The 22,245-nt window shown below is 32.7% G+C and overlaps 1 protein-coding gene and 1 non-coding gene across 2 annotated transcripts in view; both read right to left on the bottom strand.

The window, feature by feature from the left end:
- Positions 1-21,404, bottom strand: part of LOC108908967 (A disintegrin and metalloproteinase with thrombospondin motifs 3) — a 92,660-nt gene extending 71,256 nt beyond the window's left edge. The window contains exons 1-2 of the mRNA XM_018713171.1: positions 20,914-21,404; positions 4,507-4,835 (exon numbers count right to left, since the gene is read on the bottom strand). Of these exons, the coding sequence (XP_018568687.1) occupies positions 4,507-4,835; positions 20,914-21,404 (820 nt within the window). The remainder of the gene's footprint in view (positions 1-4,506; positions 4,836-20,913) is intronic.
- Positions 14,143-14,262, bottom strand: LOC111691582. The gene has a single exon (XR_002762986.1). It is a non-coding gene; the product is annotated as a 5S ribosomal RNA (ribosomal RNA).
- Positions 21,405-22,245: the final 841 nt, after the last annotated feature.

Here is a 22,245-nt window from a genome sequence, read left to right as displayed (position 1 = left end):
TTCCAGTGTTTCACATAGAAATGCCTAACAAAATTATTTTAACGTATGTGTGATATATCTATTTGTGTAATTTTATATTTAGATTAAGATAATTTAGATGTAACAATTTTGTCAAATATTGTAACTCTGTATTTCTGTAGTTTACTTTACACTCGTTGTATTGAATAAAGATTATACTACTACTAATGGCCAAGAATCGAAAACTCATTATTAGGAGCTTTATTATCAATAGAACATATAGCATAAGGGAAAATTGATAGAGATAAGTTTTATAAGTTTTTCGCCCTTATTTGAATATGAACATAACTAGAACAATAGATTCAATTACACACATCTACTTGTTTAGAAGGTAAAGGAAAATAATTTGCTTTTATTTAGGGCCTTCCCAATATTGCCTTAGCTTTTGGCTACGAAAAAAGTTCAAGAGATACAAAAGTTTTGATAGAAAGTGATCTAGTTTTTTTAACAGTTAATGTCTCTCATATCCCTCTTAATCCCAATTGGTTTTTGTTACAATTTTACATGTAGCTTATGGATACGAGAAACTGCACAGTGCCAAGTTTGAAGTTTATATCTATGAGGGATCTATTTGTGGTACAATTTGTGGGCAAGATAAATATAAAAATCCGCGTTTTATTAAATCATACAATGATAAAAACGATGTTAGTCGTATAAGTACCAAACAATCAGCATGTAACCATATATTACAAACTTCTATCATTTTTTAAACTAAAAATCTAAAATTATGTCACTGCCAGATCGAAAAATTGTACGCCAGAATGTAAATAGGGTATATTTGAAAGGTAAGTATTAGGTAATTACAACGGCTGCCTATTTACATCAAAATGACTGCATTAGTAATATACAGGGTGGGCCACCAGTAACGCCTCGGTCGCTAGGGACCAAACGGCAAGTGTTATAGAACCTTGTTTAGGTGGATATGTGTATGTTGATTACGGCTACATTTTAAAAATATTTTGAAATATACAGGGTGTTCAGGAAAAGCGTAAAATATCAAAGTTATGTATTTTTAAATGGCATCTTAAAAAATAGGTGAACTCTATTAAAGGTTCTGCGGACTTCAATTTTAATAAAAATGCAGGCTTAGTGTAGAAATTTAATATTAGTAATAAAAAAATAATTCTAAGGAAGCAGCTTTAGAGAGTGTATTTTAGATTTTTAAAGTTATAAATTATATTTGTCGTCACTTAGTATTGTACAGGGTGGTCAAAAAATGCTGAATACTTCTCTCAACTTTAAACAGTAACTTGGTTATTTTAAATGGGACACCCAGTATATTTTTACTTTGGAAGTTAGGAAATTTAAAACTCTTTCAAACTGTATATAGGTTCCCTATACCTATCTCTAACGGAATTGGAAATATTTGTGCCGTTTCGTTTTTTATGACGACAAATATAATAATTTATAACTTCAAGGATCTAAAATACACTCTCCAAAGCTGCTTCCTTAAAATAATTTTTTTATTGCTAATATTAAATTTCTACGCTAAGCCTGCATTTTCACTAAAATTGAAATATCTCACAAACAATATATCCTATGCAGAACCTTAACCTAATAAAGTTCACCTATTTTTTACGGTGCTTTCAAAAATGCTGTAAAATACAGGATGTTTCATTTAAAAATACATATCTTTGATATGGCACGCTTTTCCTGGACACCCTGTATATTTGAAAATATTTTTAAAATTTAGCCGTAATCAACCTACACATACCCACCTAAACAGGTTTCTACAACATTTGCCTTTTGGTCCCTAGTCACCGAGGCGTTACTGGTGGCCCACCCTGTATACCTATGACTAAAAAAACACAATCTGGAATTTAAAAAAAAATAACAGATTGATGTAGAAGAAAGTAACCTAATAACAATATAAAGAAATTACTAAATTTAGGACATAATTTTTTTTTCATATGGCATATAGATTTATCGATATTACAAGAGAATCACAAGAACAGAACAAAATTACACTGGGAGGTCCAGTTTCCGATGCGGAAACTTCAGGAACCGCTAGAGATTCAAAAAAATAATATGATTTTGCTATATGTATAAACTATATTCGAGAAATGCTTCTTTAAGGAAATACAAGATTGGTTTAAAAAATCAAATTTATTAATTGTAAAGACATTTGAATGGAATTTTGTAGATGTTAACTACCATCGAGGAAGCACGTTTTGCAATGAAAAACATTATTTTTAGTTTCGCCTGTAGTATCCGTGCTAGCACGTTACTGGATATTTCTAAAGAAAAAATTGGTACGCCACTGCTTTTTCATAAAATAAAAATCAGTTTTGGATTCTTCATTCAATTTGGAAGAAAAAATTCACCTTCGATTTTTCTACGACTACGACTACGAGCGTTTTCAAAGTGATCTCTGAAAAACAATTGAACAAGTACGACAAAATAACAAATTTATCTATCAAATTACATAATTAGTAACTATGTCACATTTAGTTAGCTTTCTAGTAATTTGATTTGTAATTGTTATCGTTATTATTAGTGTTATCCTGAAAAATGCTTTTTAGTAACGCATTTTTGTTACGAATTTTGTGATGGCAATGCGGAAACGGCAGTTCGTGAATATCGAAAACGTTATAATAGAAGAATTCTTGAAGCTCGTGTCTTCATTGGAACACTTCAAAAGTTTCGTAACTTTTACCTGCGTGACAACAACATCGCAATGACAATCGGAATCCTATTATTTGTACTTTTGACGAGACTTTGACAATCTGCTCAGCTCTCAAAGGGCAGCTCAGTAACTACAAATATTTAAGTCTCAGATGTTACGAACATTACGAGATTATCACAGGCATGCATATCACCTACAGCCCGTCAGGATTTACACCCTGGGATGCTGAAAAGCGAATGAGGCTTTGCCAGTGACTTTTAAACTCGATGGAAGAAAATCGTGACTTTTTGCACAAAATTCTGTGACCGGATGAATCTTCATTCAGTAGACGTGGAATAACGAATTATCATAATAATATCCATGTTGGGGCACACGAAAATCCTCGAGAAATGTTTGTGATCCACATTTTCTACTCCCAAGGTTAAACTCAGAACTATTTCTTGAATTTCTTACTAAGGATTACATTGAGGATATACCCGTTAACCTAAGACATGAAAGTTAGACACAACTGGATGAAGCCTCCCGCATTTTCGAATAGCTGTAAGAGAATGGCTGAATACTAATTATCCGCAACGGTGGATTGGCCGGTTAGGGAGGAATGACACGAATCATAACGTGGTTAATGACATTGGACCAGTGGCCTGATCACCTAAGTCACCGGATCTTAATCCACTGGACTTTTAGGTTTGGAGAAATGTAAAAGACAAAGTTTATGCTACTCCATTATTAAGATATAATTTAGTTTTAAGGATTCAGCAAGCCTGCAATGATATGCGGCGAAATACAAATGAAGCATCTGCTGCAATAAATTCATTGATTACACGATGTCGAAAATGTATTAAGGTGGGTGGACTAAGTGGGTAGACATTTCGAGCAATTTCTTTAACTTATATTTTTATTTTATTTTGTTATAATTGTTGTTGTACACCACTAATTAAATCTGTTGTTTTTCCTGCTACAGTTTCATTAATGTAAAAAACGAAATTACATTTATATTGTGTGTTAAAAGGGTTTTTGATTATTTTACTCGAAAACGCTCAGAGAAATCGAAACAGAGTTTCTTTCTAAATTTAATGGAGAATCCGAGACTGATTTGTATTTTACGAAAAAGCAGTGGCGTACCAATTTTTTCTTTAGAAATATCCAGTAACGTGAACGCCAATAGCAAAACTAAAAATAATGTTTTTAATTGCAAAACATGCTCCCTCGATGATACAAAATTTCATTGAAATGTCTTTAGCTGTTTGGCAATATAATATAAATATGATTTTTTAAACCAATCTTGAACACCTTTTATTTCCTTAACAATAGGAAAAGTGTTACCCTAATCAATAATTGCCATTTTTACAATTTGTTTTAATAGCAACAGTATTTATCGTTATTCTCTAAAAGAACAAATTATTGATGAACTAAAACCTCCGAAAAGTTACACTACCACTAAAAAGTCAAATGAAAACTTAGAATAAAAGCATTATTAGAATGTTAAATATCGTTAGAAAATAGCGGAATATTTAAAATTATTTTTTTTTCAATTGTACCAACGTTTATAAAAAAAATTATTATAAGTTTCACTGCTAACCTATCGAATCTCGGATTTTGTCACCTTTATAGACAGCCAAAGAAAAATTAAAAATTAATGGAATAAAGTTCTGTGATAAATATTGTAACAGTGACCTACAAAAGAAGCACAGTTTAGAATCTAATAAATGATCCGTCACGTAACCCCTTTTTCCAACAAATCCCAAAGTCTTTCGTGTTGGCAATGCCGCACATTAAAATATAATACTATTATACCTCCAAGTGCGTCCTGATTAAATTTGCAATATTTATGAGCCAAATATAAACCTTATCGATTTACTTACTTTGCACCGTGTCTGCTGTCCAAGCCGTGTCGTAGAAATAACCATTTTCCTCGTAATCTAATTGCTCACGGTGGTTCACGCGTTCTGAAAATGGAACGGGGATTTCAGCTGGAGATGAGTTGCCTCCGGTTACGTTCATATCGTGTTCTCCCCCATTACTACTTGATATGTCTTCGTCGAATACTTGTTCTAGTTCGTCTCCCGCATTGTCATCGATATCTATTGTATCTCCTGTCAGATTGTACAACCACTGAGGCGCTGTTGAAACCTCCTCCGTATAATATATGTCATTATACTGGGATCGCTTCACTCTGCTGAGATTGTTCTTACTGTGGGAAAATGAATTTATGGATAATAAGCGTCTGTCGGAGATGCTTTTTAAAAGCGGGTCCGTACGAATTTCTGCCGGCGTAGATGGTTTTTAAGTTATTTTCTTTCAAAGCAACGTTATAAACGAGTAATGGCAAGTGATTATATCTAAGGCGGAAAATACATCAGTAGATATTTCCTTTTTGATTGCGAAATTTAATGTCTTAATCTAAAAGGATATCTTCAAGGTGATTTCCTTAGTTAAAGCACCGTTCTTCATTCATATACCAACTGGACACGAAAATATTAGACCAGGCAAGTTAGACAATAAATCAGCAATTTTTTTCTGATGAACCGATCGAGTTGCGGCTTTTGGCATTGTCTTCGGAAAAATATCAGGAAAAAAGTCTATCTATTACACTTTGGGGCTGGATAAAGTGCATCTTGGAGTGCATCAATTTTTCCGAATTTTCTAAAAATGGTAAAAATTGACTAAAAGTTGTAGAAATTTGGTTTTCGGGGTCGGAGATTCCGAATTTGACCCTGAAAAATATGCCCGACGGCATATTCGAATAGCTGAGTAATTGCCTTTTAAATACCCACTCGGGGGTTTTTGGGGTCGGGGATTTCGATTTTGACAGTGAAACGACAATAAAACTGCTCCACCCGCTTACCAACCATGATCTTGTAGGCTTATCTTTACATTGTAACACACGTAAATCTACAGAGATTAGACAAGAAGGGTAAGAAAAACTAACAGGAAATTAATGAGTCGAAAAGAATCCACTTTATTCTGAGAACCAATTTTCTTTTTATTTGCAAGGCAATTAGTGAGACAACTACTATTATATGTTTGTCTAACACTTTCACTATCAATCACAATTTTCATCATCAGTACTGCCATCACTGTCTCCATCACTATCATCTATTACATTTTTGACTATTTCAGGATTGGAACAGTTGGTTTCCAAAACAATTTGTACATGCAATTGTGCATGTAATTCCATGCTTCCTGCACCCACAAGATCTGCATTGTCGATAATCGGATTTTGTCGCCTAATTGTTATGCATTATCCGCAGTCGCACGGACCCAAGAGATTCTTTTGAAAATCCATTATCCATGAAGTATTCTTCGGTTTTAAGGAATATTTCTTTGATTTAACGAAATGTGTCTCTTGGGAATGTATTGTCCAGGATTTTTCTCAGTGATAGACAAGCTAAGGTTAATGGATATTTTCCAGTGTCAAATTTGGAATCCCCGACCCCGAAAACCCCCGAGTAGAAATTTAGAAGGCAATTACTCAGCTATTCGATGTTTTACAGAAGGCCCCCCGCTTGCCCCCGTGGGGGGGGCCAGGGCCGTTGGGCATATTTTTCAGGGTCAGATTCGAAATCTCCGACCCCGAGAACCAAATTTCTACAACTTTTAGTCAATTTTTACCATTTTTAGAAAATTCGGAAAAATTGATGCACTCCAAGATGCACTCTTTATGCATCCGCAATGCAGTTTCGATCCAGCCCCAAAGTGTAATATATAGACTTTTTTCCTGATATTTTTCGGAAGACAATGCCGAAAACCGCAACTCGATCGGTTCATCAGAAAAAAAATTCCGTATTCTGGGTGATTTTGGTCTAACTTGCCTGGACTATATTGCAACATAGGGAAACTTGTTATTTCTATTTCCAAAACAATGTTTATTTTTATACACATTCAAATATAACAGCTTTCAAATAACACAATGACAATACAATAATGATAACTCCTTTCAAACAACACAATTTTTGTTTAATATCCAAGGCCTACTATTGCTGTGTTAGCTACTTTTAGGTCCTACCGACTGCAGATTATTTTCGCTGTTTTTGCTGAGTGTTCGAACGGCTACTCCAATAAAGAAATGTGAAATAACAATTTCTATTTAGAATTTGAAGGTTTGTCAAATTATGTTAAAAAATACGGTGTTGCCATTTAAAAAATATCGTTTTAGTAGCTACTGCAGAAATCTGGCAACACCGGAAAGAATTATTTGTAAATTTTTCTTAATCTAGTTATTTCCTACAACTTTGAATTTGGAAGTACTAGTCTATCACTTTAAATAAAAATGTTGGCTTGTTAGGTTTTAAGAAAATAGCACTGTATGTAAGTATGTATTTGCAAAATAGTATGAAACAAAAAGGTGCAGTGTCTATTTTTCTACACTAAATGCATCATATGGAACTTACCATAAAATGTATATGTATATATAGTACGTAATAATAAGTAAGTACCAGCAAAAGTTAACAAAATAATAATTTCTTACTTATAAGGAAAGCGATTGTAGAAAATAATTAACAGTTGTCCTAAGTTGTCCGCGGTTAATCGTCTTCGGCGATCGGTAAATAACCATTTCAAAAACGAAAATAACCTTTTAGCATTTACCGAGATCACAGGCGCATAATTCATATTTTAGTAGTCCAACTATCCGCGTCATTGTACAATAACATGTACATGTCTGCCTCTGATCTGAAGCTTCGCATCGATCAATTTATTTGATACAAATCTAGCGGCACCCTAATGCCTGCCCTGTCGGCCTGTCGTGCCGGTGAACAATCAAGTTTTTTTTTGCTGAAGAACGTTGGCCTTGCATTTCTTTGTCGTTTGTGCGTATATGAGTGAGTTTGACGCTTTGCTTGGTCGAGTGTATGGCACGTATTTTTATGGCAGTCAGTAGCATTGTGTATTATGAGCATAGAGCGGCTTGACAACAGATTTAGCCTATTTCTGCTAGTATACTACAACGCGTATTGCTATTGTATAAATTACTATTGTTTATTTATTTGATTGTCGCCACAAAGTTTCCGATATCTAAATATGACCTGCCAAGTATGCCATATCTTCCTATTTAATGCTACTGCCACAAATCGCTGCTTTGTACTAGTCTATGTCTAGTGATTCATTGCCTACTTGTACAAAGTTATATTTGTACTAGTAGGCTTGAGTGGTATTTACAACTAAGATATGACACCAACAAATTGTTCATTTCTTTAAATAATTTCCAGTGGTATTATGCCCAAAATATTACTTTGTAATTTTGCGAAATTTAACTTGTAAAAAAAATAATTCATTTTCAAATTCTGCAAGGATTATTATTTTATTCATTCTGGTTTAGTTATCACAAACGAATGAATGGAGTAGGTATATTTTTATATCAGGAGTCACTACAACTATTCTATTTTGGCTAAATGGTCACTATAAATCACACTTGATTGTATTAAATAATCTAAATAAATTTATTAATGGTATATTTAAGTATTATATTTTATTCTTTTGTTTCACAAGATACTGTGGTAGCTATTCTGTAAAGTCTTGTCGAGTTGATTAGTTTACTGGATTTGGATAAAATATTTACTTGTCATTATAAGATACTGTTAAACAAATGGTTTTATTTGAACTAAGATATCGATGTAGTCCTATATGCGTATGAACTTTTTTCTTGGGATCGGTAAAATTTTAATTGTGATTATAATACTTTTTTCTCAGTTTGCCCTAGCATTAAATATATTGACCTTAATGTGGAGGACCTCCTTCATCTGATTAATAAACATAAATAAAAGGACAGACATTGTGGAGTTACTATTTGATATAGTTTGACGCGCCAATTATAACAGGTATGCTTCATAGGTTTTTTACTTTGCGTTTTTCTAATATTAACTTCTCGGTTACTTTTTCTTTAACTTGTGATCGAGTACATTTTAATTCACTAACAGGTAAATTTGTATAAATGATAATAATTACCCACTGTTCAGTAGTAGGTATATTAATTTAGTAATTAATATAAAAAACTGTCAGAATCAATAAACATTTTGTTAAGGTATACTAATCAAATTATATGTTAGCGATCAATAATTATTAACTGATTGTGAATAAAATAGTATACATACTCTCGGTAAGGTTTATTCCAGCCCCGCTGACCTCTGTGTTGTGTGCACCTCGGTTAGCAAATTCAGCGCTCGGCTGTAAATGAAACTTTTTCCGGTTCGGAATTTTAAACCCGATATGGGAAAAGTTTGTAATTATATAAAAGTATGGCGCAGCTTCAGAACTCAATGATTTTCGCTGAACGCGGTTGTACCGTTTACTGAAATATCACAGACTTGATTATATTAGGATGGAATTTATATAAAAGAATATCTTATCTGATCCTAATAATCGGTATCCCTAAATTCAAGCAAGATTTGAATTTTGCGCTATTTGTGCGGTAAAATGTTCCCAACGAAAAAAAAATGCAGCGTGACAGCTGACAGTTCAAGGTTATTAAAAATAGAGCGCTACACGAAAGAGCAACGCGTTTTCATTGTTGAGCAATACCTTATAAATAATAAAGCCTTGGCATCTACAGTTCGCAATTTTCGTATAAAATATGGTCGGACTAGTGATTTAACTTAAGGAGGTTCGTTAATCTCTTGCGGGGCAGGCGGTGCGGGAGGGAAGCCTATGCTTCTACACGATAGTTTCGTTGTAGTACCAACCTTACATAAACTAATTTGAGCGAACTAAATATGTATAATGTATACGAATGAATTGTATACAACACATATTAGCTTGCATATATTTTTCGTGTTTAATGCACGGCAGTTAACTTTTTATTTGAATAAAAGTGTCTATTTATTCATCAAGAGCTTGTAAAATTATGGATGAAATCTGGCAACATTGCCATTGCCACGGCGTCATGGTAAAAGTTAGGTCAACTCTCATTACTGTCAACTGTGCTTTGAGTGTATTCCGTAAACATGAATGAACATCCAAGGTACAAAGGAAAAGTAATGACTGAAAAGCAATATAAAATGCGTATGAAACAGTATGTGGATTGATGAAAAAAAAGTAAAATGTGCAAACCAAGAATCCATATGATAACTATGAAGAAGCTCAATGCATGACAGTGAGACGTCGCCTTGCCAAATTGAAGATTATGACAGAACATCTATACTGTTCGTTTTGCAAAGAGATCTTTCAATTTTTGTTTCAAATATACTGTGTTGCCATATTTTATTTCATTGGATGAGATGTTATATATTCATTCCATTATCTCAATAATTACATTGTAAGTGCATATTTTTATTATTTTAAAATGTTTAGTAATATTTAATTCTTTAATTACAATTTTATTTTCCCGATTCTAACCATTTTTAAGAGCAATATTCACGTTTGATTAAAGTTTTTTCTCAACTCGCATAAGAGCCTGTGTATAAGAGCATAATTTTTAATATCATTTTTCAAAAAACTATGCTGGCAATCGATCTGATATTTTTACACGAGGCATTTGGCATATTTATTAACATATTTCAATGATTTTAAACACTTTCTTACCATTTTTTTTCCGTATCGACCTCCTTAATCAACTGTGAAGTTAATTGGAAAATTCATGGAGATTGGATCAATTAGTGATATCAAACTCTCCCGCCGTCCATCAGAAAGTCGTTCAACACAAACCATCGAAGCAGTTCGTAACAAAGTTCAATTGACTCAAGAACTGAAGCTTCCTGACGATGCAGGGCGAAGAGAGTTCGTTGCATGGATTATGGAACAAGTGAATGCTGATTTTTCGTACAAAATCAACGTCAGTGACGCATTTACATTTTGAAGACTTCGTTAATCGACAAAATTGTCGCATTTGCGGTTCACAAAATCCAGTGGTTGTTGACAAACAAATACATCCACAACGTGTCACTTTTAGTGCGAATTTTGGGCTGGAGCCATTTTCCTACGAAAATGCGATTGATTAGACAATAACAATTAATGGTGCTCGCTATCGTGACATGATAATCCAGTTTTCTGTGCCTAATTTGCAAGATATGGATGTAGACGACATGTGATCTCACCAAGTTGATGCCACATGCCATACAGCCCGAAAAACAATTCAATTAGGTACTGCATAAGTCATTTCCTGGTCGTGTAATTCCCAGTTTTGGTGATCAAAGGAAATTGACCCTTGTTTTAATTAAATTAAGCCGCATTTTTGCAAAAATTTTAACAAAAGAATGCGTATATGCCAACAAAGCCGTGGATGCCATTTACCCGATATGCTATTCCATTCATAATTCTATAGATACTTTATCAAGATTACTTCTTAACGTGAATTGGGGACAGCCTTTATAATCTAAATTAAATGAAACTATATTTTCCCTAATATAGTTTTTGGAGGACTCAGGTATTGATTTGATGCATATCACGATATCGTTTGTTTATTTCATAAAACAAACAATAATTATAATTTGATCATAAATCTAAATTTGGATTAAAATTATATTGATTTCTTTTTATAAGGAAAGCAGTTGGGTTATATCTAATTCTTTACTGACCAAAAATATATTACAAATACATAATTATGCAAATTTTTAGACATAATTATCGTATTACCGCAAAACAAATTCAGGTTTATATTTAGCTTTCCCCGAGACGTGGATTCAACTGTTACAAAACAACTTTAAATTCGAGTTTAAGAAGTTAAAATTTAGGTTTGTTATTATCACTACATTGAAGGTCATATTTATAGTTTTGTAGACCCTACACTCATCATTATTATGACATTATGAGGTCTCTAATCTCTAAAGAACAAGTACAGCTGTGGACAAAAAATTTCTCATATAACATATCTAAAGAGTTTGAAGATCGAAAGTCTTTTTATAAAAGACCGTAAGCAGTTTAAATCGAAAACTTTTTATTACAGAGAATCAATTTAAGATTTCTTTTCAACTACTAACAATCAGTTGTGTGTGAGAGTAGGCATTTATTTTAATAGCTCTGTAAATACACCTTTGCCAAAGGTTTAATATTAGTCCATTGAAATGATACATTTTTTGGGCTTAGCGTGCAAAAGTCAGAGCACTCAATTTTATTTTTTAGATGTCAAGAGGGGGTTAGTGTAAAGTTAAATCCATGTTTGTGGGGTATCAACCCTTGTGCATCGGCCGCCATCTTGTAAAAAGGGCTGCGAATGGTTTTTATACTACTACTTACTATATATATTGAGCAAACTATTCGTCGCACAGAAAATTTGTAAACACATTTTTTGTTGCAAATTAAATTCTCTACAAATTTGGTATGGTAAGTTTTAGTTGTAGAACCAAAAATAACAAAGTTATTAACGAAAATACATATTTTGGTCGTATAACTTTTTTTCTGTTCATTTTACAAAAAAGTTACATCAAAGCATTTTGATAGAGGGGTTCAAGGAATAATTTCTATTACAAACTTTTTTCAAATTTGATTTATTTATTAGGGTTTACAACGATGCGAAACTTACACTATTCTCGAGTACTAGCACATACATTAATATGAATGATTAGGCATAGTTTTCTCTCATCTTTCTATTATTTTTATAAGAAACATTTTAATGATTGACATTGCAATGTTGTTAATTAGTTATTGACTCTTTTCCCCACCCCCTACGAGGTAGACTTTGGTGGCGCGTTTTTTTTACGTCGTATCCCTAGTAGGCAGAATCCACTGACATTTTCTAGCTGACATAATAATTAGTGTATGTAATTAAAAATATCGAAATATATTTCCCAATCTACTGTGTCCTCAGTCTCTTTGATAGGCCAGGCTGCGACTCTGGATCAGGAAGTGGCGTTATTGTTGGCAGTTCATCTTCAAAATCATTCTCCTCGATCAATTTTGATATCTCCATTATGTTGCTGCATGTCTCCCCAGAACAATTCAGGCACACTGTAGAACATTTGAGGCCTGCCTTCCGACATCCACAGATTGCTCCACAGTTTCCTTTGCATCGGCAGAATATCAACTTTAGAAGCTCAGGGGGTGCTGGAGGTTTTGAACTTTGAATAGGCATCAATATTTGTCCATACTTTTTCCAGACCCAATCTTGAGGGTCGTTGTAATTCCCGAGCCACGACTGGACCTGATGATAGACTCGGAGGCTGTGCAAGCGGGCTGTGTCTTGTGTTGGAGGAAGTGAAGACAAATTAAATGTATCCTTTCTCACGGACTTGGCGAATCTTTTATATCTAAGACTGTCAAGAGAATCATCACCTTTAATGACACCATATAAAGAGATGAAAAAACGTTAACCAACGGCAATGAGCAAAGTAGGGTCGACTCTCTCATTGAGGAATAACGCTGCTTCACTAGCTAACTCAGGACGTGTCTCCAGGGTTGTGAGAAATTTACACATCCTGAGAAGGCATGGAGAAACAACGATTATCCACAGTGACGTCTCCGTACATAAAACTTGACGGACAATATAATTGTTCGGCTGTACGTCCATTTGATGGTTAAAAAAAATGCATTTGAATGTGTTCTTTCAAATGCCGTGATCAGCGACAAAAGTGACTGAGTCGAACGATTGGGATGCAGCAAGAGCGGAACGAACGATGAGGGTATCTGCATCTGATTCTGCTTGGTCGACACTGAAACCCACCTCTTGTTCACAAAATTCAAAATAGTGTCCACAAAACTCAAAATACTTTTCACAATTAAATATTTCACGCGCGCACGTGGTGGCATAACTGGAAGAAAACTTTGAAGGACACCTCCTATGCCTAATCATTCATATTAATGTATACTTAGTAGTACTGGAGAATAGTGTAAGTTTCGTATCGCTGTAAAACCTTAATAAATAAATAAAATTTGAAAAAGTTTGTAATGGAAATTATTCCTTGAAAACCCCTCTATCAAAATGCTCTGATGTATTTTTTTTTGTAAAATGAGCAGAAAAAAGTTATAACGAACAAAAGAAAATTCGTTCCCAAATTTTTATCTATTTTCGTTAATAACTTTGTTACTTTTGGTTCTACTACTAAAAGTTACGGAACTAAATTTGTAGAGAATTTAATTTTCAACAAAAAATGTGTTTACAAATTTTCTGTGCGACGAATAGTTTGTTCTATATAGTAAGTAGTAGTATAAAAACCATTCGCAGCCCTTTTTACAAGATGGCGGCCGATGCACAAGGGTTGCGACCCGACCCCACAAACATGGATTTAACTTTACACTAACCCCTTCTTGACATCTAAAAAATAAAATTGCGTGCTCTGACTTTTGCAGGCTAAGCCCAAAAAAATGTAACATTTCAATGGACTAATATTAAACCTTTGGCAAAAGTGTATTTACAGAGCTATTAAAATAAATGCCTACTCTCACACACAACTGATTGTTAGTAGTTGAAAAGAAATGAAATAAAATTGCGTGCTCTGACTTTTGCAACCCCAAATGTAACTTTTCAATGGACTATATCTTGCATTTATCATCGTTTAAAAATTTGTTGATAATATAATGTAGGGAACAGGATGTTATCATATCGATCATTTTAAAAACTGCAAAAAAAAAGTGGACAACGACACGCGGTGTTCCCAAGCGGTCACCCATCCAAGTACTAACCGCGCCCGACGATGCTTGACTTCAGTGATCGGACGAGAACTGGTATTTTACATCGTGGTATGGCCGTTGCCTACAAAATTTGTTTGATTTCTGTAAGACATTCTTAAAATTTGTAATATTATTAATTTATTTTAATACAGAGAGAATAGGTATTAATTTAATATTTGAAAACAAGTAATGTCAATTCAAAATCTATATGTAAATCAATTGTTACTGGTTTTCAAAATTGTTTTCCAAATTCCTCACAATCGTTTTTATTAACAAATAATTATTTCACAAATAATAAATCACAATAATCAAATAATTATCTGTTAATCAAAGAGATTATCAGAAATTTCACTCCTTTTTTATTTTCTAAAAACCAGTAACAAGTAATTTCATTTTCCAGCTGTAACTAATGCGTTTTTTACATAACTGTTAAAAGGAGTGAAGCTTAAAATGTAATCCCTACATGCGAAGTCCCTAGAGTGCTCTTAATGCATCTAGTGGTAAATTCGGATGTTATTAAATGCCAAAAATGTTAGCTATATACTCAGGCAGACAACTGCTCCAATGCATTGATTTTGATTCATTTATATATTTTCAATGTTTTTAGATTTTTATATAAATTTATTGGAAAAATTGATAGACCTACGTTTTAAAAAAAAATGTAAACTATAGAAACTGTGACGGATACCGAGGGATTGTAATATTTTGAACATTCTATTATTTTTGACATGTCGATCCGGATCGATATACTTATCGATATATTTATATCTCCGTGCCACAATTCAGAAGGTATTTGAGTTTCTCATAAAATTCTACAATATTCTCTCACAAGCAAACTATCTAATTTCCTGTCTCTTGTAATAAAAGAAATGTTAATACGCAACTTAAATACAATAATATAATAAAACAACAATAGTATAATAATGATGTTCAATCTCCAATCCCAATCAAAGGTATTTCAAAATTAAAATTGTATTTTCTATTTAGTTATCACGTAAAATTGAACTTCAATTAACTTAAAATATCGATCATAAATTAAAATAATTTCTTGAATAAGATTTAAAAAATAATCAAAACTTTTGTCAAATTTGTTATTCCAAAATTCACAATTTTTTTAATTATGTCAACATTTAAACGCAACTTAAGGTGACCATATCCCTGGCCGAGAAATAGTCAAATTTCTGGCGTTTTTAGGTACTGAAATCTTGAAAAATAAAACGTGTAGAACAAAAATAAGCACAAAAATAAAATCCTCGTTATTCTGTTTATTCATTGTTACTATTTAAATTTACTCAAATAATAACTTTAAAAAAGCGTTTGTAAAACATGCGTTTGCTATTATCCTAATTCCACATTTTAAGAATTACTTATAAATAAAAGTAAATAATTTTATATGTAGCACTAAGCAAGTATATGTGATAAAAATATTTACATAAAAAAGTTAGTATTTTCGTAGATTTCAGTACCAAAACCTTGATGGTTTGATCATTTTTTGAGCCTGTTTATTCGTTTTACTGCGGCGTCTTTGAAAATACCCAGATGGAATGACATAACATTCCTATTATTTGATAAGCTTTCGAATATTCAGTTATTAAATGTTTGAAATTATTTGTCTTTGTGGAAAACACTAGTTCAAGAATATGGCGCCCTTAAGCAATCATCATATTATAACGGGAGATTTTTTTACCTGAAACTTTCAAATATCTGATATTAAAAATAAGCACTGTACGAAAAAATTTCCATACTAAAAATTGAATCATTACGGGAAAGAAATACATTGGTGCTAAAATTAGTCCCCCTCCTTAAAAGTGGAGGAGGGGCTGACTCTGAAATCGTAAATAGGATCCTATTTCCTATTCCTATTTTTTATTACAAATTCAGATTCTACGGCTAAAAGTAGGTAGGATTTGTTTGAAACATATTTTTCGATTCATGATAGCTGTAATACACGAAACTCAAATTTTTTCGATATACTGAGAACCCGATTCTGCAATGTGTTTGAGATAAAAAAAACGTTTTATGTAAATGCTCGAAATTTGTCAATTTTTGTAACCTGTAAATGGCTGGTGAATAATTTACCTATAGAGTAACCCAGGAACAAAGACGAGGATATAGCAGTTTTCTGTTCGCTTCGGGGTGCTTGATTAAAATAAGGTATTTATTAAAATTATTTCTTTCTTTGTACGTTTATTTCTTGTTTTTTCAGATACAAAATATATGAAGAATGGAATAACGCAAATGTTAAATGTAGATATAATAAAATAGTTTTATAAAAATAACACAGACCAACAAGGAAAAAACCCAGGAAGCAGACTATACGTCCTCGAAGGTTTTGTATGCGCTGAATCCAAATTTGGCCTCAGAATTTACCCATCGCTCTAGGTTTCCGAGATATTCTAATCTAAATATGTAAAAACCACGGTTTTTTACTATACTTATTCAAAGTTATATGACATCGCGAATAATTTTTTTTCTAAAAATCAATTACACCACTGAAAACTAAAATCTTTACCCATCAAAACCCTTCTTTTGATTTGAAAAAAATAAGTCAATCATTTTTCGTCAAGATATCGTTAATTGAAAATTACTACTTCAGCTATCTACTTTCTTACATCGTGTCCAAATTAAGAAATTTTTTAGGAAGCAGATATAACGTATTTTTATGTTTTTGGGTCGCTGAATTCGAATCTAATCTCAATATTTTCCAATGATCTAACGTTTTTGAGATTTCCTAACCTAAAAGGTCAAGGTGCTATACTAAGTTTATAAACCGTTGTACACTATAACCAGCAGGCGCTGTTTTCGAAAGGTTAACCGAAGTGCATAGTAACCATCATCTTCTAAATCCACGACAAGTCAAACTCAAAATTTATACCCGAAGCATCCTGTAACCCCATATTATCATTCCCACGGCAGGTTAACCTAAAGGTCCAATAGTAGTAATTTTTAATAAAGATGGTATTTTTAAAACAAAATTTAAAAAATACGTACATTTGAAAGCATAAACTACTCCAATAAGTAATAAGCGCAGGGAATCGCTTTGACCAAGTATTCCAAAAAGAACGCCTGTTCCTTGATTACGATAATAGTAGTTTCTTGACAAGTCATTTTCAGTACCTAATTGAAAATTTGGGAAATAAAATTTGTTTTAAGACTAATTTTTAATACTTACCGCAGAAACGTGGTGTTTTTTTTTGTCGTAAACGTATTGCAGAATCATAAGCATAGGTTCTCAGTAGAAGAAATCGAAAAAATTGAATGTCGTCGATTATGGCGCCATTTATCATGAATCCAAAAAATAATATTTTAGACAAATCCTATGTACTTGTGGCCGCAGAAAGTGAATTTATAATAAAAAATAGGGATTCCTGTTTAATATTTCAAAGTTTCTCCCCGTCCACCTACAAGGAGGGGGAGGGGGGCTAATTTTATCACTGATGTGTTCACTCCATAGAATAGTTAAATTTTGATTATGGACATTTTTTTTGTAAAGTGCTTATTTCTCGAGGTATTTAAAAGTTTCAGGTTAAAAAAATCACCCGGTAGGTATACAAAGAAGTTTTAATATCTTGAAATTTGAGCAATAAATCAAAATTTTAAATTTAAATAATGGATTATAGGTGTGTAATGAAAAATGTTATGGGGGAAAATTACTACTACAGCCTTCTTTCCTCCGTTTATATTTTGACTTATGTTAACCAAAATTATATAAAAAGTTTACAGGCATGAGATACAAGTCTGTGCACAAAATTCAATCATGGTTATGGTCATCTTGTTCCTGGCAAAAAATATTCGTATTTCTGTGTCTTTAGGCACCAGAATTACGAAAATTAGAACTAAATCAAGCAAAAAAACAAAATTGTTGAAAGTCTAATTATTAATTATACAGACACATAATTTGTTATGTTTTTCGACCTGCTGAACACGAATCTAAAGACTTTATCAGTTTGAGACATGACAGAAGTTCTTCAAATGTCATCCACCCTTTACACGAATTGTGTATACGAGAGCTATTAATTCCAATATCGATTATAATTTATTGTATAGATACCTACATTTACTAGACATGCATAATGAAGATTATTCTTTGTTAATTTTAACTTTGTCAGATTATTTGTCAACGAACCGCTGTACCGTAAAAGATAAGAGACAATAATTGTTGAATATTGAAAATGAATGTCTAGTTTATAGGCCTTCTCTTTTACGTAGCACCTGGATGCGATGGAGGGTTGTAAATTGTTTACGACAGGACTGGGACACTTGACATTCTATTCAATTTCGGCCACTTGTTATTTAGTCTAATTCTGACATTCTTTAAATACTTTATTTACGTTTTCTCGTCTAGATACCGCCAATTCCTGAGAGGTAGTTTTATATCTCTGACTGACAACGATTGGGCTATCTTCTTATTTAAAACAAAGAAATAAATAACGGAGTTATTAACAGTCATTTTTTAAATGTTAACTATTATATTATATACGTTAAAAAAGGAAAGTCCTGTTATTTTTGCCCAGAGATACAGAACCCTCAAAAATGTTTATGTTATGGACCAAGTGATAAATCGAGCATTATACATAATGCCCGGTCATTATGTAAAATGCCCAATATGGGTGTGCAATTTGATAATAATTATTCAAATTATCAAATTGACCGGGCATTATACATATTGTCCATCACCTTTTGGGCAGAGTAATACAAACATATTTAATTACTATTTTTTTATTATTATTGTCATTTAACTTAAAATAAACTAAATGTTAAACAATTTAAATAATCAGACTCATTATTTGGATTAATTAGCAAGGATTTCTACATTAAGAATCCACTAGTTTCTGCATTTAAAACTTAAGGAAAGTCATATTAAAAATATAGGTAACACAAAACATATAAAATTTAAAACAAACATTTCACAACATTATCTTTGTTTTATAGAAGTTTTAAAACATAAAATAAACTAAAGTTTAAGCAATCAGACACATTATTTGGCATAATTAGCATCTAATAGTTTTCAACACTTTAAACTTAATAAAAGTCAAATGAAAATATATGTGCTTCCCTCCCCGCACCGTGTCAAATTTAGCTTTATTATCAAATTGCCCAATTGTCACGTTGCAATATAATAATGACCGTGCAATGTGATAAATAATGAAGTTTAGATAGTAATTAATCACTTAGCCCGATAGAGCTAGACATTATTCATAATGCTCGGGCATTTTTTATAATGCCCGCATTAATCACCTGGTCCATAACATTTACAAGCCACGTGACTACTGAGTTTAGACCACCCAACATTGTAAGGCTGGTACTGGTAACGAAAATTCCCTAAATATTGCGTCACTCGTTTACAATGACCAACGACAAACCGTTACGTCTAAGCTCGAGGTAATGCAATCGCTGATTGGTTGAATAATATCTCGTGAAAAATTATACCAATCACAACCGGTGAAACAGGGAGTTGTGTTTTAATGTAACCTTGATCTTATTATATTAATAATTTTTAATTTTACCGAAATTTGATGGTTAACATGAAGCAAATAAAATTACTGTTCCAATCAAAGTTACTGGTCATGGGGCTTGTAATCATTTATGAAGGTTCTACAGGGTGTCCCGAAATTCATGCAACAAAATTTGGTCATAGATTCTTAAGACAAATTTAGGGGACCCGTATCTTTACTTTTTGCCAACTGGCCCTCTCTTTCGGAGTTATAGCCCCCTGAAATCTGCTCCTAAGAACTCTTTTTTATATTTCAAAACCATGTTGTACGAGAATCACTAAATTTGGTACACAGGGGTTTTAAGTCATGTGGAATCTCACAGTGCTACGCTTTTTGGCGAGAAACCCCCTTTAGACACTTTTTCGTGGGTCCCCTTGTCTTTGGAACAAGAAAAATTTGGTCGCAAATTTGATTTTTTTTTAATTATTGGTTAGCTAGAAAGCCATCGAATTTAGAAACTTTTTTGTTTCTTGATATTTGTTTCGTAAAACGCAATGTTTTTGAGGAAAATGGCGAATTATGATATGCATTCGATCACATTTTGACATTTTTCTCCAAAAAAAAAAAAAAAAATGCGTTTTACGAAAAAAGTATAAAGACACAAAAAGTTTCTAAATTTAATGGCTTTCTAGTGCACTGATAATTTTTAAGAAATTTAAATATGCGACCAAATTTTTTTTGGCTCCAAAGACAAGGGGGCCCACGGAAAATTGTCTTAAGGGGATTCCCCGCTAAAAAACGTAGCACCATCAGACTCCACATGTCGTAAAACCCCTGTGTACCAAATTTAGTGATTCTCATACAACAGGGTTCTGAAATATAAAAAAAAGATAATTCTTAGGGGCGGACTTCAAGGGGCTGTAACTCCGAAAGAGGGGGCCACTTGGCAAAAATAAAAAATACTGGTCCCCTAAATTTGTCTTAAGAATCTGTGACCAAATTTTGTTGCATGAATTTCGGGACACCCTTTACTTAATTTATTATAATCCCGTATAACATTCAAAGCTTTAAAATATTAGAATATTTTTATTAAAATAATAATAGTAATTCATTTGTTTTCTCTAAACATCTCTAAAATTGGTATACAAAAGAAGAACGGCAGCTCTGACGTTTTTTATAATTTCTACGATGCAGAGACGGTTGTCATTATCGATATTTATTAAAATCTAATAAATAATAATTCTTATTTTATAGAGACAATCTGATTCATTTGCATTGTAAAATTCAAATATTACTGACCTGTTGTAAAGTACATGAACCCCTGTAGTTTCATTTAAAGGCTGTACAAAGTGAGGCACACCGTCAATATTAAAATACGCCGTTACGGAGGGCCCGCACAAAGTCACAGCAGCTCTGGAAATCCTTTCCGTTCCTTGAACCACCCCTGAGTGGTAATCGCATTTCTTGGTTTCCCTCAAATTCCTGGTTCCGTCGTAACCGATCCACTCAGTTTTGATGCCGGGAGCAACAAGAAAACTGGCTTCGGATTCCGAATCAAGCTGAATATTCAAACCTGCTACTTCAACAATTTTAATATTATCGGATTCCTCGTAGTACATATTTCTGTGAACATCTCGTCGTTTTCGAACGGTTTTCTCCACCACTCTGGGATAAACTATTTGCGTGTTTTTTATGCGTCTTAAATCTAAATCGGCACGAATTTGTTGAAATAACGAAAGAAATATTAAATTAACTGCGAGTACATTAAAAACCCACGCAGTATTACACATCTTGAGATAAACTGTTACAATTATAAACAGTGTAGTGTAATACTACTTAAATTGACGCAAAACATATGTTATAACGTGGAAGTGTTTATATTCTGTGAATTTTGTTTAAGTGTGTAAAAGTGTTCGTTAACTGAAGAGTATGCAATGTGAATGAAACCATTCTTAGATTTAAATTCACCGCTGAATTTTAACGGCTCCATTAAGAAAATAGTAATTGTTGATAAATTATAGAATTTGTAAATCAAGTGTAAATTGTCAACAATGAAACTCATTGCCGTTAGTTAGGGAAAAATACAAGTTAATTGTAGGAGACGAGTAACTTTAATTAATGCAATTCAGTTAATTGTTCCTAGTAAATTATTTTACATGCCGTTATTTTTAACAAGAACTTAAATATAATGTGTCAATCAGCGGATTTTTGTTGAAATGAGACAGATTAAGAAGTACTTATAACCAGCAGCACCATCTATCTAAAATTATTAAATGGCACTACTTCACTTGCTACGGTGCATAATTTTGAAGGTAATTTTATTCTCTACTTTACCTGTAAGAGAAATTTTGAAATCTGTAATTTACCTGTTTAAAAGGTTATGTACAAAAAAAGCACCAGATCCGATTATTTTTAAAAGACAAATTCAACTTTAACCTGATGAAAAATTTATTAAATGAATATTTTAATATTAATTAAAGTACATTTAAACTTATTTAAAATACAAATTTGGATATTTTTTTAATGTCTGATTTAGGTAAAAAAAGTTTGTTTTTATTTAAATTAATCAATCAGAACAATAGTAGACTCTTTTAGAGTGACGTCACATATTTAGGCAACCCCCAACAAATT

This window comes from Anoplophora glabripennis, unplaced genomic scaffold, assembly GCF_000390285.2.
Source record: "Anoplophora glabripennis isolate ALB-LARVAE unplaced genomic scaffold, Agla_2.0 scaffold341, whole genome shotgun sequence".
Classification (NCBI taxonomy): Eukaryota; Metazoa; Arthropoda; class Insecta; order Coleoptera; family Cerambycidae; genus Anoplophora; species Anoplophora glabripennis.
This window is presented reverse-complemented; position numbering and strand designations above follow the sequence as displayed.